Consider the following 16,183-nt stretch of genomic DNA (forward strand, 5'->3'; position numbering starts at 1 on the left):
AGCTTTTTTTTATATATAATTTATAGTAATTTGCGCTACACAAATATCAAACAAAAAAATATTTTAATTTTTAACACTGAAAATAAAAAATTTAATTTAATTTTTTTGATATAACATTTATCTAAGTCAAGTAGTTAATTTTTTAGAATTTTTGAAAATATCAATATTTTTTTGATTAAATTAATTCGGAACGTAATAACTTTTTTCAAAATATTTTTTTGGGGAATTTGCTGACACGGGTGTATAATATCTTAAATTATTTACTAATCATATAATTTTAACAATTTTTATCATACGTTTTAGTAGATAATTTTTTTTCGTCAAGTCTCTCTGTTACCTTGTATTATACTGTACAATACCTGTATTATACCTGTATTATACCTGTACAATAATATTATTATTGTGTTTATGATTTACGTAAAACCGTTATTGAGAAAGTTTCCCTTCGACTTCGGGGGTGGTCCACGGAAATAATAAAACACCACTTAATTTACTTGATTTTTTTTTTTATTTTGCTGGCGATCCATCCCAAATCATTATCCGCGACCTAACAGTATTATATAGGTCGAGTAAAGCCGTTCGAAACACACACGTGTTATCGCCGTCACCCGTTCTGTGCACATTACGTACGTCATCGATCTACTTAGTTTTTATAATCGCTTGCGTTGCGTGCGGTCTCCGAGTCTCGCGAGAGATCGGCCGCGCGATCGTTATAATATAAAATAATAATAATAATAATATCACAGTAGTCGAATAAAAAAAAAAATGATTTATGTACACAGACGCCCGCCGCTGCCGTACACGTTTTTACTAATATATATTATAATGACTATCGCGGTCGACGTTTTTTTTTTTTATTATTTTATTTTAAATTGCGCTCGTTTAATCCCTCGTGGATTTAGCGCGCGGAGAGAGAGAAAACAAATGTGCTAGAATAACAACCGCTAATATATTATTATATAACATTACAATGTTTGTGTACGGACACACATGTGTCGCCGCTATTTGGGGGTATACGATATTACACACACGATATCAGCTGTACATAATAATATAATGATAATAACACGCTGGTATCGGGCGCGCAGTCGCGAGGGGGATGGGCCTGGAAATGAAAACAAGAGTGCTTACGAGCGAACATAATAGGTAGTCCGTTTATTTTTCATAATTTATTATACTGTACATGTGGTAGTGATTTACAACGAACACGATATAATAATAATATTATAATATACAATATCGTTTATAGTTTATTTACACATATAGGCAATAATAATACGTAGGTATACGTGTACCGAACAAACAATAAAAAACCGACCTAATTCTATGTACGGTGATAATCTATATAGTACAATGTAATAATTATATTATAATGACGTATGTGTACGCCGCCGTACACGCCTATACATATTAAAATGTTGTATTAATATATATATATATATTATATTATATTATATTTTGAGTGTTCGAGTGGTATACGTTTGAGAAACAAAAAACATACCGGTTCGACTATGATGCGCATGATACGGTTTACCTATACAATATAGTTCACAGATCGTAGCTAAATCGATATTCCGACGACACACAATAACTATAACGTATAAGTACAATAATAATAATAATAATATATGATTTAACTGCATTACATTTTATGATATTATTTTGTATAGTTGGTTAAAAGCCAAAAATCATAAAAAAACACGTTTAATGAACAATAACATAATATTATCTAACAATAATAATGTGTATAAAAATAGTAATTATATTTGTATTAAATTGATATAATATTGCAAAATGTAATCGATGGGCATTTGCAGGTCGGATAATATAATATGTAATAAAATCAAACGAAAAAACTGTTTCGATAATTACCTCGACTCGACTCGGCCGATGAGTGTGTAGTAGTAGTAATAATAATATAATAATAATAATAATAATACAAACAATAAACATAAAAACAGATAAACAAAACAACAATAATATAAAATATACATAAATTTGATGAGTTTACACGAAATGTGTCATGACGTACCTATATACTGCACAGTGATTCAGGCTGTTCAGTACAAACTTCGATAATGTTCTCATAATGTGTCAGTCGAATAGAAAACCTTTTTTATGAACGTAAGATTCCACTGAGTGTACACTTACCCATCTGTCTGATTCATATTGAAACTTGTAGATATCATAAAACAAGAATATCGTCGTCCCCAAATCTCCTATTTTTTTTTTATGTTTATTGAGGTATACGTGTAACCAGATTTTTGAAAATTTCTGAAATCTTACATTTGCATACCTCTTACTCAAATTTTGTACGGAACAACGCGAATCACCCCGCAGTATTATAATACGTAGGTATAAACCCTAAGGTTTGGCTCGAAAACCAACCGATACATTTCATAAGGCCTGATGTCATTACACCGACACGACACAATATACATAATATAATTAGTATGATAACAACAACTTTATCCACGTGGATGTACAATAATTATAATATATTATAAATGCTTTTATACGTGTCGATCGCTCGACTATTGCGGACACGGTTCGGATCACCATACGAATGACCATTTCCGTTGTTCAATATAATATTATTACAATATATTGATAATATTATGTTATGATATAATATGTAACAAGAATAAGACGTAAAATCGTAATAGTTTACACAAGATACCTAATATACATATAATAGTATTATCATATGGGTTTGCGGCGATGGGCGCAGAAGGGGTACGGAAAACATTGGCTATAAAATATTATCATAACATCACGACGACATAATATTATTATTATTATTATCATCATCATTATACGCGGGTACATAATAGTATAATATATTATACGTAATATACCTATGATATTATATGGATCCAGGTATTCACGGTTATCTGTTGGTATATAACATTGAATACCGCCGCCGTGAACACCCAACTGCAGCGGTCTGGACTCGGAGATTTCGTCCAGGAAAACCGTTTATTCTAGTAACAAAAATACGATTCCGGACGATGTGCTACAACGAACCGACCGCATCTCATATTCGTATAATAGTGCCGTTTTAAATATTACATAATACCGCTGCAGTAGTTGCCACTTATTGGATTCACTTTGAGGGTCCAGAGCATCATTCGAGTCCGCATTAACCGGACAAGTCGATATAACTAATGCGATAAAGGTCAAAGAATAAAAACGACTTTAAATTATGTGAAAAAAATATTTTCAAAACATCGAGGAAATAACGCGTTTATCGTCAAAATATTATATGCGATAAAATCGGGAAAACGGTCTAAAACTATGTGGAAAAATGTCCTTAAAAATACACATCGACCATCGTGGTTAACTCACATGCAGTGAGCAATAGAGGTATTATTTCCCATGTGTTGGTACGTGTAAATCGGGACTGCTCGGTCCGACAGGCGAAAATCAGTGGCGACTACAACTGTACACCGTTGTAATATAAATATTATTATTGTCGTCGCGGTGTCTCGTCGGCCCGCCGAAGTCGTCTCCGGCTCGGCGGCGAACAAATTATGACAATAACGTACACAATTATTATTATTATTATTTTGAGATCTGGCGGACGCCGTCTCGCCGCGGTCGTCGCGCGCCGGCCGCCGTGGACGGTGCAGGGGGCACGCGGTCGCGTTATTATAATATTATTGCAATATTTAGGAACGGGTGACGGGCCATTACGACGGCGGGTGGTGGCCGCCGATCGTGGAGTGGTGCGCGCCCAGGTGGTGGAAGTACGCGGCGGCCGCGGCGGCCGAGTAGCTCTGCGTCTGGTAGTGGTGCGCGGCCGAGTAGGCCAGCGGGTGGAAGAACGGCGGCCCGCCGGTGGCCGACGACCCGGCCGGGCCGGGCGGCGGCACCGTCGGGCTGTTCACGTCCAGCCCGGGGTTCTGCTTCTTCCACTTGGTCCGCCTGTTCTGGAACCATATCTTCACCTGGGTCTCGGTGAGCGACAGCGACAGCGCCAGGTTGAGCCGCTCGCACACCGACAGGTACCGCGTCGTCTTGAACTTGTTCTCGAGCGCCACCAGCTGTTCGTACGTGAACGCCGTCCGGGCCCGCCGCGGTTTGCCGCTGCCTCCGTTTTTCGAACCGCCTCCACCTCCGCCGCCACCACCGCCTCCGCCACAGTGGTCGGAAGACGACTTGGACTTTTTCGCGCCACCTCCGACGCCAGTCGACGAACTGCCGTCGCCACTGACCTTGTCCCGGTCGTCGCTCATGTCGCTGCCACAACCGTCGCCGCTCACGCTGATGTCCTCGTCGTCCTCGTCCATTATGTAGTTGCGCGAACATTCTTCGCCTGTGAACAACAACAGTCGATGACGACGATGAGTACGTATTTATAGTGAATTAAATAAATTAAATTATATTATATTAAATTATATACAAATAAATCGTAGTCGAACTACCCGACCGAGGGAAGGGTCGTGCCGGTAGGGGAAGATTTCGAAGATTTTCGGAATCGCGAAGATGTTAATAATCATTATTTACCTATTTTATACGAATACGCGATTCCGAACGATTTTTTTATGCATCACATTAATATGGTTTGTTATTGAACCAATAGCGATGGACTTGGCTGTGGATCGCTTACACAAACACGGACAAACATTTCCGCTTTTACCATAGGTACCTACTAAAGATATAGATTAAATATAGTTATCTTTTATTTCTGTAACCTGCAATGGCGAGCTTACTCGTATTATAATTATATAAACAAGAAAATATTCGGTTTTCGTGATCCAAAACGAAATTCCTGTGTGAGCCACCCTACAGCAGCAAACAGTTGGTCTTAGGTTAAAAAACGAAATGGGCAAAATTCTGTGTCAATTGGATAAGCGGTTTCGGGGATTGGCGAATAACTACTAAAACAATGCTCTTTATATAATAATTTATATGAAAGATAAATACAAACACGTTTCTGCCGGCCTCTATAGGTACAAAAATAATAATATAATACTGTTAATATTATTATAACGTTGTGTGGCGGTCGTCTAGAAATCGAAAAACGTTAGCAAAGATCTCGTATATTTTTTTAATCATTATTGCTTACATAAAAAATAAATTGTAAATATCAAACGTGATTATACATCTCTTTTATAGCTCGTGTTGGAGATTATAGAGAGCCATGTACAATCTTAACTACAATGAATTTATGTTATATATAATAAACAAACTGCGTGGTAAATTCAAGAGAGAGAGAGAGAGAAAAAAAGATAAAATAAGCGTATTATATAGACTTTGAAACAGGATCTTTATACTGCGGTCGTGTACCACCGTTGCACACCTAGGGCTATAACCCGCAGCTGGTTATACTGCAGAGAGCTCAGACAAAATATAAAAAATACAAATGGGGACTTTTTCTTTTTTTTTGCACCTACGATGTCGTTCACCACACAAGACAAATCGGGTGTTCGTGGTCCGCGGACAAGCGTTCCGAACAACATTATAAACATTTTATACGCACCGCTACAGCGCGTTTATACAATATTATATTATGTACGAAGTCGGTCTCGTTTCCGGAGGGGTAACTTTTTGTTTTCCGAGAATCGCCCCGCACTTGATATTATTACTATTATTATGATCGCCGCCATAGCGTACGAACGTCGTCAAGGGTTGTCGTCGCGTTTGAACGAATCCTCTAAAAGATACGTCCGACCGTTTTTCCGCCCACGATATGACTAATTGAGTTGGGTTTTTTTTTATAAATATATATATATATATATATATAGGTATCATGGGTAAGTACGCGGTTTAAAACAGCCGATAAAGTTTACGCTTTTTCGACGAAATTATCGTCCGATATCGTCCGTGCCGCGTGCATAACGAATGACGTTTTTTTTTTTTTTTAATGATTACCGAATGAGGGGAAATCTCGCAGTGTGAAACTGTTTTTTTTTTTTCGGTTTTACCGTCCGATTTTCTTATGCAGAAGGTCATAAAATATTCCATTAAAAATTCAAACGACTCAACTAGAATATTATTTGTACTTACACAATCCAATTTCGTTTTCCCGGAAAACAAATGCCACTCGTTGTTTGCACAAGTTAAAACGCAAAGCGTATACCTGCCCATAAGGCAGGTATAATAGGTAGGTACATAATAATATTTATTTTGATAAATTAGCTTTATTACAGTGAATTGTGTTCAGTATTTTACTACCCGCCTACTTTCGTTTTCTGCGTAAAAATTTAAAACGAAGTTTAAAACCGCGAGCCAAGTGTCGCTCGCAAAAGCGAAAAACATTAATGATTGTGTAGCTAAACGCCGTTTTTCATTACTGACTACCGCGGTATTTCATAGTGATCGCAAAATATAAAATATCGGTAAGTACACAATGCGACCCGCGTGGCTTAGTGCATTGGGTTTGTTTTCATTAATAATTACGTTCATAATGAATAAATGCACGCCGTGGCTAACGGTCGAATATTATAATACAATTAATTGGTTATTTCATTCCGTCGGTTTTGTAGTGGCATTTGACAATATATTTCATTTACCGTGTACCAATATAACAGTAATTGTTTAGTCCGCTGCACGTCATAATAATATTGAATTGAATATAGGTACGACACAAAAATGTCAAAATATTATGATCGCGTTCGTATATATTTTTAATGTCTGCGTACAATATATAATATAGAGAAAGGTCCCGTAAATAATGACGATTTTACGTACAACAACAACAATGATAATAATAATAAATCGTCGTTGTAATCAAATCGATGAAACCCATTGCGGGTAGAATACAAATCGATGACGCATGAATATTGCTGTCTGCGGGTACAGGATAATATCATCCATAATGTACGTCACGGCCAACGTGTTAAATCGAGTCATATATTATAACTACCGTACAATAATAATATTATGATTTAACGATATAATAATATTATAACACAACACCATTGATAATATTATTACATTTACGCATAATATATATTTTATAATTTGATATAATTGTGTAGGTATACATCGCGCGTATCGTGATTGTGTGATTGTTCACACGATGTGTGTGTTTTGATAATGCAGACATGAAATAATAATAATTATCGTACCGTTTCCCAAGTGTCAGAGAAGAGGACTCCGTGTGGCGGTATAATATTATTATGAAATAATTTACAACAGAGTTATCCTCCTCCCACCATACTATACGCCCACCCACCGTAATGGTAGAGCCTACCTATATAAAATATAAACGATTATAATAATATATTATAATAATGACACGTCGCGGCGATACGGTCGGATGGAGACTGTCGCTAAGGTAACGTCATCGTCGTCGTCGTCGTCGTCTCACATAATGATATTATATAGATACCTTGGGGTACTCGTACATACAGAGTGATTCGCCCCTTTCTTATTTTATAATAACGCATTGTTTCACATTCTGATTTTTAATAATATACTTAATATAAGGACCATAATATTTTCATATTTATAATAGGTCATTGTCATAGATTTATTTTACAAGACATTTTAAAAAGTGTGTTGTGTTTTTTTCTTCAAATAAGAATATTTTTTTTACCGCAAATAATTGTTAAGCAGATGATTTTTTTGATGATGTCTATGTATTTCAATCGGAATTCGAATGAGCAGTTTCTGATGAGTTATTAAAATGTATATGCATTAAGGACAATAAATTATTATAGTTATTTATTTTGACTTTACGTAAAATATAAAATTAATGTAATACTCGTATTTAGGGTATGTCTAAAGATTATAATTATTATACTCAATTTTTAGAAAATATAAAAATGTTAATACAATAATATTAATAATATGGTACATCTTAAAAATACCAAAAATCAAAGTTTCAATAAATGTAATATTACAAAATATACGATCACCCTGTATATAAGTGCGAGTACCTGCAGTACTGTGTATATGAATATTGCGAGTGTGCGCGTGTAATGGTTAGGGGATGGTGCGGAGGGGTAGTTATTGTATATTAAGACGTCGTCTGGCGTCGGGTCAACAGCGCTCGCACACGTCGAAATTGAATATATATAACACCACAGTTGTGCTCTGATGATGTCTAGTTGGCTGCCAACACGTCGTATTCTATTACTATTATTACTATCGCCCATACCTATATCGTATAATTCTGTTATATTATACGGTATACTGTATTTTAATGTGTATAGAAGTATGGCATAATATGTGCTATCGGTATAATAGGTATACTTTATAATATACTATCGCTGTAGCCACGACAGGGGTCTACTTTGCTCGTCCGATGTGAGAACGAATATCTTAAATTATATTGAGAAGATATTTTTTTACCGGACGTCAACGGTGACGGCGTTAGGGCGTATATTATAATATATAGTATATCTATGATGTTTTTACATTATATAAAATATTATACATTTATAGAAACCGGAAAGTAAACAGGCAAATTATAATATTATTTTGAATATTGTTGTTATTACCTACTATTATTATTATTATTATTATTGTGTTTGTGTATAATATATACATAGGTAAACACAATTATTTACCGCTTATAATAGGGTCCGCCGCAGCCACCACCGCCTCCATGGTATCCATGGTGACGTTATCGTTTGTTTACACAGTCTCTATTGTTTTTCCCGAGGCCTCTGTCGCCCACCCCTTCGTCGCTGGAACCACCCCCACCCCATTTTCGTGGAGCTCTCCGCCTTATCGTCCCCCACCGTTCAGCCACTCCCGATTTGCCGGAAAATGATTCGCGCGCGGTTCGCGCCACCGCCCTGCCGAGCAGCTTTCGAAATCCTCCCGAACCGCGGTATAACGACCATAACGATATTAATAATAATAATAATAATAACGACAACAACCGAATTTCGAGCTGCACGCGGCGTTCAAAACGCGTTTGACCAAAACTCATCATTTTTGTTGTGGTGCAATAAATATTTGTTCGTCATTAAAAAATATGAACACTCGTTGCTTATAAATGTAATGTATTTAAATTTTATTAGACTTATACAAGACAATACACTTTTTGGAAAACACATAAGTAGTGAGTGGTATTACGACCTACCTCGTATACGAATACCCCGTATATATACCGAGTGTCCGCGAAAACTGAGTAGATTCAGTTTCCTACATTTCTCAGTACCTACCCCTATACATATTTTAGAATTTTGTCTGTGGGAGATTGAAGACGATCCAATAGTCCATATAGTTTCATGTCCCGCAAACAAAATTCAAAAATACCTATAGGGTATTGAGTAATAGATGGGTAATTTAATAAGTGTTTTTGTGGACACACGGTGTATAATTATAATATAATATTGTTTACTATATACTCGTGGAGCTAGTCAGGGCCGTCCTTAGGGTGGGTGAGCCGGGCCCAGGTCCTGAGCCTCGCGCTTTTTGCTTACATAAGGACGGCCCCGGTGCTAGTGTAGTTGGTGGTAATAGTAAAATTACTTCGACCGACAAGGTGACTTTTCAGCGCGCCGCGAAAACCGTCGTGCGCGAAAATTGTACGCGTCGTCGCGACTCGTGTGATTTAAAATTTCGGTCTACCTGTGCGAGGTACATCGATGCCAACGCGATCGATAAATTCAAAGTCCGTCGCGGTTTTCAATTTCACACCACCAGGTGTTCCAACTATTGCTGCTGGCTGCGTTTAAACGCCGTCGGAATTTTCGTTCGCAGAGTTTCAGTGGGTTAACCCAGAATGATAACGTGTCTATTATACTTACAAAACTGTCGCCGAATCGAGCGAGAATATAGGGAAAAAATTAATACGCCTCGAAACGTGACTCGTAGGTGTATCGATCAATATTGTTTGGACCGCGCCCGTCAATATTTATTCAATCGATTTGTTACCTATATATTTATTATGTCAACTCGGCCGAAGTCTCGTGCGGTGTATATATTATTTGTGTGTGTGTGTTTTTTTTTTATCCCCTTACATTGTTTTCGAGTAGTTGCGTCGACTGTTACATAATTTATAACGCGCACATACAAAATGCGAATAATATATAGATATGTATACAAGTATACAACAATGTAAATTAAGTTAACGACGACGTCTAATCTACATAATCGGCACACGGTTATCGCGAGGCGTTGGCGTTCCGCTGGCGTATATACATAATAATTTGTTTTCCAAAGAGAATCAGCTGCTGCACGTGGCGCCGACGCGACTTATTTGTAATAATATATATTATAACTATCTGAGCACGGAAGTCCTATAGGAGTTTTGTATGTTCTTGATTTATAGCAAACCAAACTGCAAATCCATTCCGTATATAAAGTGACGACGAGTTAAAGAATGAAAATTTCAAATGCACTTTTTTCGTAAGTTTCATACATTTAAGAAAAACTACTTGGTAATATTGATATTATAGGTACCTACTTGAATTTTGAGCATATATTTAGTATTTTATAAAAAAAAATAAATGTAAGTCATTTGGTCTTTTAAACCTTTGTGTTGTATACTCAATTATATTATTTGACGTGGCTGGTTTATTTTTCCAAAGATTTGTGCAAAGTAGTATAACAACAGCCAATATTACAAAACTTTTTAGTAGGTAACTGACATGTTTTTGTTTTGTCCTAATATAGAGTAGGTACTGTTTTTGTCAAACCACTTTTCACCATCATATTTCATTGATATGGAATTAAACCATGCGAGTCATTTTTAAATACACATACTATTATGAAACTAAAAATGAAAAAGTTAAACATTTTATGTCATGCCCGACTATAGCGCGTTAGTTATTATAATTTATAATCAATGACATTGGTGTCAATATTTTAAAAATGAACTTGTTAGTATTAATTTTTATCCTTATGAATTTATTAAACACTGAATAACAAATATCAAACATTGAATAACCTATTTGAATCACGTGTGGTATGGATTATACTGTTAAGCATATTAATATCTTGACAGAATGCCTAAACTATGAAAAGTCGCGAAGATAATAAAAGAAGCTAACACCTCTTACCACAACAGTTAGGAGAATCACTACTACAACCTGCAGACGATCAATCCGACATAATTAATATGATCGACTTCTGAAAGGAAACTATATAAATTTAAGTTATAATAGCGTATATTGTAAATTCGATCTTAATGCGTGACCGTAGATGCAAATACCATTTGGATCGGTGAAAAAAAAAAACACACGGGTAATAATAAGATTATTCATATAATAATAATATTATTATGTTGGTCGAGGGAAAATTATATTGATATAATGTGGATATTAATTATATATAATTATAATCATAATTACACGTGGTGAAAAAATTAACTACGCGACTTCTATTCGGTGGTCGCTATAAATTGTATACCTCTATGCTTTGTATACCGTTCCGTTTAAAATATAATAATAATAATAATTTAACTGTAGGTATAGTGTAGTACAACAATAATAATATAGTGAAACTATATTATTATATTATAATCGTATTTTAGTGTTTACCACCGAGGAAACTTTCGGACCGCCGTCGTCTTCGCCAGTCGCCACCCGACGAATATTGCCGCGCGCCATACCACCGCGAGATACCGCACCCCTAAATTATTATTATTATTATGTACTTTCTGTGCGATCCGCCTATCTTTCCACGTTGTTGTCCACCCCCAACCGCCGCCCTTAGCCCTCCCACCAAGTGCGAAAACCGTCGTGAAGTTGTTCTTTACGACGGTAATAATTATTATTATTATCATCATCATTGTACACTCGTATTATATTAATGTTACGATTAAAACATATTATTTTATAATATCGCGTTAAAACTTTGGCCGCGGTGGCTATATCGATCGGCGGGCTACATAACATCATATATTATTATGGTTTTGGAAATATTATTGTTTACGTTTTACCTCGTGTATACAGTAATAATATTTTATTGTATACGACACAGTACACTAAATAACAACTTAAGCACCAGAGCCGTTTTCGTTTACACTATACATTATTACGTCGCGCATACAACCATTATACTATATAACTATATATACGACCCTGGTCCGATACAACTCGAACTACTGCTGCAAAATATATTAATTCTAGTCGTAAGAAATTAAATAAAATTAATATAAATTACTGCAGCATTACATATACGATGAAAAATAAAATCTATTATAATTTATGAAAAATAAAATATACATCAAACGAATAATACGTATGAGTATATAAAATATTTAACTTTTAATCTAATTATTTGGATACCAAGTTGGATGTTTTTAAAAGAATATTATTTTATAACATATATGTATAGGTACCAAGCTAATTTTTAGTAATATTTTTTTTTCAAAATATTCAATTGAATTGTGAGTGCTTGAAACGATTTATCACCTACTTCTTCGGCACTATGGGTGAACAGCCTCAGCGTTTACGTATTTGGTCCATAATAAATTAACGGAAAAGAACACACGCAATAGACTAGGTCACAGTGACAATATTATGTGTCCACTGAGGACGAAATCCAATAGTTTTTATTCGAACCACCGCGTAAGTATATTATATTATCTTTGTTATAATAAGATTATTTTTACATTGACTCGAGGAGAATATATTTTGATCTCCTTATCATCAATAATGTCGAATCGTCGAGTTACAGCCGCTTACAGGTAGCTGACTTTTTCTCAATCGTTCGATCCATAACTAATGGCAATTTATTCGAGCGTATCCTTGCATGCGAATACTTAATTTGAAAAATACTTGCTGGGTCGTGTATAATGAAATGTATATACATTTATGACGAATACAGCTGTATAATATATGGGTAACCTACACAGTGGGTCTACGCGTATCCCCGTTTTCCCGTGTTAACCTTATGATGGAAAGAACACCGAGTGGTCCACCCTGTAAAATGGTTTATATAATAGTATTATATTGTATGACGTGTCGTATATAATAGCCACGTAAGATATCCGCGGCAGTCTTAACTGCAACACCGCAATATTGCACTCCAATAAACAATATTATTATAATATCGTGAGTGGATCGAAAATGTGCATGCGCATAATGCACATATTGCACACGCTGCACGATTTCGGTATACACAAAGACTATATTATATTATTATATCGTAACAACAAGGTTGGGATATCGTAAGCAGTATAATTTATTTTTACTGCTGTTTTGAAACGTGTTGCTCCTCAAGTGTGAAAATGTGTGTTTGAATTGATAGTGATTATTTTAGGGCAATTATTTGTATTTTGTATTATTTTTTAGTACATTCAGTGGCCAGATATAGCAGTGAACGCGTGTACCAGTTACCTATTATATAGATAATATATGACAGTACAGATATATCCATGTCGTTATAGTATCTACCAAATATTATTTATTTATTCAGCCAAATCAGTTAAATTAAATAATTACAATAAATTACATTAATAATAGCTGATACGAATACCAACTGCAGAGCTATAAGTTCATATCTGGTACAAGGAGTTCATCGTTATTACAATTATTAGTTGTATAGTAAAAATAAGATTTAATTAATTAAACATAACATGGTAGATATAGATACTTTAGAAACTTTCATAATATTATGATATAACATTTGAGTTGTTTGATTACAGTATTCCAATTTTAGCTTTTCTTTATTTTTTTTATTCATGAAGTAGGTATAGGTAGGTATTATATAAAAACACAACAACAAAAATACATATTTTGAAGTGCATTGTTTTTACTTTTCTAAGGTCTAAGAAATAAAATGTTAACTCGAAAAATGCTCTATGAAATTGTCATAGAGCATTTTTCGAGATTTTTATATCCTTTTTGTATTATTTTTTTCAATCTTTTGCTTATCATAATCCCAGACCTAAATATAATCATAATATGCGAGTGATACAATAATGCATTTTAACGCAACAACAATAATAGTTAATACACCCATAATAATATGATATTTTACAAAATGTTTTAAATGTTATAACTGCAGTAGGTACAGTGCAAAATTATACATGTGCACCACAGTTGGACGATTAAACGAAGCACCGTTTGCGGTATTTTTATATATATTATATTAATATTTTCACGTTAAACTACTGTAGGTATACGTATATTACGTTGCACTCTCTATCGTTCGTTATAATAACTAATAATAATAATATAATGTTATACGACTGTGGTAAACTAAAATAACTATAAACAGTGCATTAAATGTTTTTTAGCTTATTGATGTGCAGCCAATTTTATGTCCGGATAACTGCTGACGACAAATTAATGTGCTACGGTTGCTGCGGTATATATACGCACAAATTGCTCGCGAGCGTTTTATTTTATTATTTTCCACGTCTGAGAAGGCGGAATCGCGCGTTTTTAACTGTACGGGTCTTTGCGGAACGAACGAAAAAAATAAATCGTTATGTTTTGTACACCACAGATAATATTATTATACGCTGGAACGCGAAAAAAAAATCACCGCACAGACCATCAGTAGTCAGGATTCGGATATTAAATAACACTTCAGAAAATCCTATTTATCGAAAATCTGTTTTCAACATTATTTCTGTACATGTAATTATTAGGTAATAGATAAACGTAAATAAATACAAATAATACAATTATAACTATACCTATATACTAGTGGTTTTTAACGCTCTCGTCTGTTACGATTTCGAATTCCGAATCAATAATAATAATAATAATAATTGGTTTTTTTTAGCTATATAAATTATCGCCGCAGGATTTCCGTATAAAAGGTACACAATAATATTGTTTCCGAGTAAATGCACACAATGTACTATATAGACGCCGACTTGCAGTCTTATGAACTTGACGCACATAACACAATATTACATCATATACGCAGGACGTCGGGATGTCTCGTTGCGTTTGTCCTATCCTACTCCGCTTTGCCCACAATATTCTGTAAGCATTGTCATTAGTCTTTGGATAGAGCGATAGTTGAGCTCCACCGCAAAATTTCCGACGGTCGTTATCGTTATTTTTTTTATGTTATATCAGACGGCGCGAATGGAAAACAGAATGCAAACATTATTATTTTCCGGTCACAGTATTATTATAGTTGTAACACAATAAGCTGCAGCGAGGCCAAACGCGCGGCCAGACACACCCTGTATGTGATGTAATACAAATTATTATGCGACCGCCTACGCATACCGTTCGCGCCGCCGCGATGAGAGAGAGAGAGAGAGAGAGCTGCTGCGGGGCGGGGCGGCGGTGTGCGGTCTTTAAGTGCGCGGCGAAGGTGTGGGGGACGATTTTTATGGGACAATCGTATAACACGGTCCGGGGATCAGCGGGAGCTTAACTTTCAATTGTGCTTTGATAGCGCGCAGAGCTTATCTCGCAAACGAGCGAGCGCGCGCACTCCGTCCTCGCCCCCCCGCAGCAGACACGCGAGCGCGCACACACGCGCACAACGGTTTCCGGCCCGGAACCAGAGGACAACAATTAATTTCATGCCCAGTAATTTGGATTGTATTGCGCAACACGCTCACCCCCCCCCCCCCCCTCTGGACGACCGTGTAATGGTGTATATACACACACACACACACACACAAACCCCGCGCAAACCCCGCGATGACCACTGCGACCACACTATTTTTCTTTCTAACCGGACCGGAAGTCCGTTCATCCGCGACATTTTTTCTCGTAGCATACAACATATACAGGGTGAGCTCGACCTATATTATATTTTTATATATTGCGTACATGCATATTCTCGTAGAGTATATATTATTGTTATAATTATTTTTTATTACGCGACACGTTGCTATATTATACATAACCGCATGACTATACTTTTATCGTAGAGTTAGTCTTATAACGTATTTGGAATTTTCTTTTCATAAATCATGTTGTGTGTATTTGTTATGACTTTAAACTATGTAAATACTTTAATATATTATATCATATTAGATGCTTTTCGAAAAGATTACAGATTTTCTAGAATCACCCTGTATGTATAAAATGGGGATGAGTTCGATCACCAGGAAAATTAATGGGATTTGCATGGCAGGTGTAAGGTTGACGGATATTCGCATTTCACACTATGCATAATATTACACATATATCGTTTAGGTATACAGAGTGACCCATTAATTGATTTTGAAATATAATTTAAAAAAATGGTTATTCGTTACTTGTAATTGTTTTTTTTGGAGCACACGATAAAATGATCTATGATTTAGATGTTTGTCGATTATACTATTCTGAAAGTGTTTTTTGATTAATTA

The 16,183-nt window shown here is 35.6% G+C and overlaps 1 protein-coding gene across 1 annotated transcript in view; it reads right to left on the reverse strand.

Moving 5' to 3' along the window:
* Positions 1–559: 559 nt before the first annotated feature.
* Positions 560–16,183, reverse strand: part of LOC132946906 (NK1 transcription factor-related protein 2-like) — a 30,031-nt gene continuing 14,407 nt past the window's right edge. The window contains exon 2 of the mRNA XM_061017023.1: positions 560–4,318. Within this exon, the coding sequence (XP_060873006.1) occupies positions 3,693–4,318 (626 nt within the window). The 3' untranslated portion in view covers positions 560–3,692. The remainder of the gene's footprint in view (positions 4,319–16,183) is intronic.

Source organism: Metopolophium dirhodum, chromosome 6 (assembly GCF_019925205.1).
Source record: "Metopolophium dirhodum isolate CAU chromosome 6, ASM1992520v1, whole genome shotgun sequence".
Lineage (NCBI taxonomy): Eukaryota > Metazoa > Arthropoda > Insecta > Hemiptera > Aphididae > Metopolophium > Metopolophium dirhodum.